Below are 1,837 nucleotides of genomic sequence, written 5' to 3'. Positions count from 1 at the left end.
TGTGTGTGTGTGTGTGTGTGTGTGTGTGTGTGTGTGTGTGTGTATGTTGTTTATATGCCTGCATTGTGATATACGTTTATCCTTAACAACATCGTTCAACATACTTGAATTTCTTGCTTAATAGTCTTCAATAGCTTTGTGTGTCTATCGATTTGTTCATTGTGTTTTTATGTATCATCTCACCAGCATTGTATATATACAAATGCATTGTATTCGTTGTATGTATACACATGCATTGTAAATAGGTGAGACACACACCGTTAGCATAAGCCGTGCCTTTATACCCTTCGCCCAATAACTGTCGCTCAAAGTCATACGTACATATTATATGTATTCATCTGGTCAACTGGAATTATCACATAGAATTGCAATCTACCTGTAGTCAAAGAAATAAGTGGAGATAATTGAAAGTAGGAGATGGAATGAAATCTATCTGTGGTTGAGTATATTGATCTATACACATCTCTTCGAAGAGTTCTAGCAATACATTTAGATGCCGCGCTGACATGCATCCTTATACGTGGATTCTATCTTATATTACACATGAGTTGATTTAGATGCCTGGCTGACAAGCATCCTTATATGTGAATTGTATCTATTACACATGAGTTCATTTAGATGCCTGGCTGACAAGCATCCTTATATGTGAATTGTATCTATTACACATGAGTTCATTTAGATGCCTGGCTGACAAGCCTCCTTATGTGAATTGTATCTATTACACATGAGTTGATTTAGATGCCTGGCTGACAAGCATTCTTATATGTGGATTGTATCTTATATTACACATGAGTTGATTTAGATGCCTGGCTGACATGTATGTTTAGTTGCGGATTCTATCTTATATTACACATGAGTTCATTTAGATGCCTGGCTGACATGTATGTTTGGTTGTAGATTCTATCATATATTACACATGAGTATCTTATATTACACATGAGTATCTTATATTACACATGAGTATCTTATATTACACATGAGTATCTCATATTACACAAGAGTATCTTATATTACACATGAGTATCTTATAATACACATGGGTTCCTTGACACCCCTCTCTGACGTTTATTCTGCCGTGTGTCTATACCAAAACAGCTCAGAGTGCGTGCAAGCGGCAGGTAAGGGGCACGCGGTGGATAGATGTATCCCACATCTACTGGAGAAGCATCATAAGGACATCGACACACTGAGAGGTCTGTGCAACCACCTGATTGGCGATGAGACATACGACGACGTTTGGCTGCTGAGATATCTGCTGTCCAATCAAAAGGTTAAGGACTGCGGTAGGTATATGGATATATAGAATGGGTTGTGTAGATAGATAGTATTGTGTGGCGTTTGCCTACTTAAAACTCATGAGATTCTGGTACACTACCCTCGCACAGTATCTTTCTGTGGCATTTGCCTACCTAAAACTCATGATATTCTAATACACTACCTTCGCACAGTATCTTTCTGTGGCATTTACCTACCTAAAATTCACGGGATTCTAATACACTACCCTCGCACAGTATCGCCCATTGAGCGCTCCATCAAGTGGCGAAATAGCAATGTAGATAGGATACTACTAGCGAAAGACCCCAGAGCCGAACATCCCATCTACCCAAAGATAAAAGAGTATGCAGCACACCCGTTGCATGCACTATAAGGCAGTATTTGGTACACCTCGTATTGTAGTGTGTGTTTCTGTAGATATTGGTATACAATTCACTGTTTGATTACGCTTGAGATTGATACCGTGACTTGATTAATATATATATATATGTATATATATATATATATATATATATATATATGTGTGTGTGTGTGTGTGGTGGGTGGTGGTGGTGTGGTGTGT

At 38.4% G+C, this 1,837-nt stretch overlaps 1 protein-coding gene across 1 annotated transcript; it reads left to right on the top strand.

Annotated features, from left to right (window-relative positions):
* Positions 1-1,036: 1,036 nt before the first annotated feature.
* On the top strand, positions 1,037-1,648 carry SARC_12300 (hypothetical protein; the record flags this gene model as incomplete). The annotated part of the gene is made up of 2 exons (XM_014293594.1): positions 1,037-1,283; positions 1,512-1,648. The coding sequence occupies 2 exons, from the start codon at positions 1,037-1,039 to the stop codon at positions 1,646-1,648; spliced, it is 384 nt and encodes a 127-aa protein (XP_014149069.1).
* Between the last annotated feature and the right edge of the window lie 189 nt (positions 1,649-1,837).

The sequence above is a fragment of the Sphaeroforma arctica genome, assembly GCF_001186125.1.
Source record: "Sphaeroforma arctica JP610 unplaced genomic scaffold supercont1.2208, whole genome shotgun sequence".
Classification (NCBI taxonomy): Eukaryota; class Ichthyosporea; order Ichthyophonida; genus Sphaeroforma; species Sphaeroforma arctica.
This window is presented reverse-complemented; position numbering and strand designations above follow the sequence as displayed.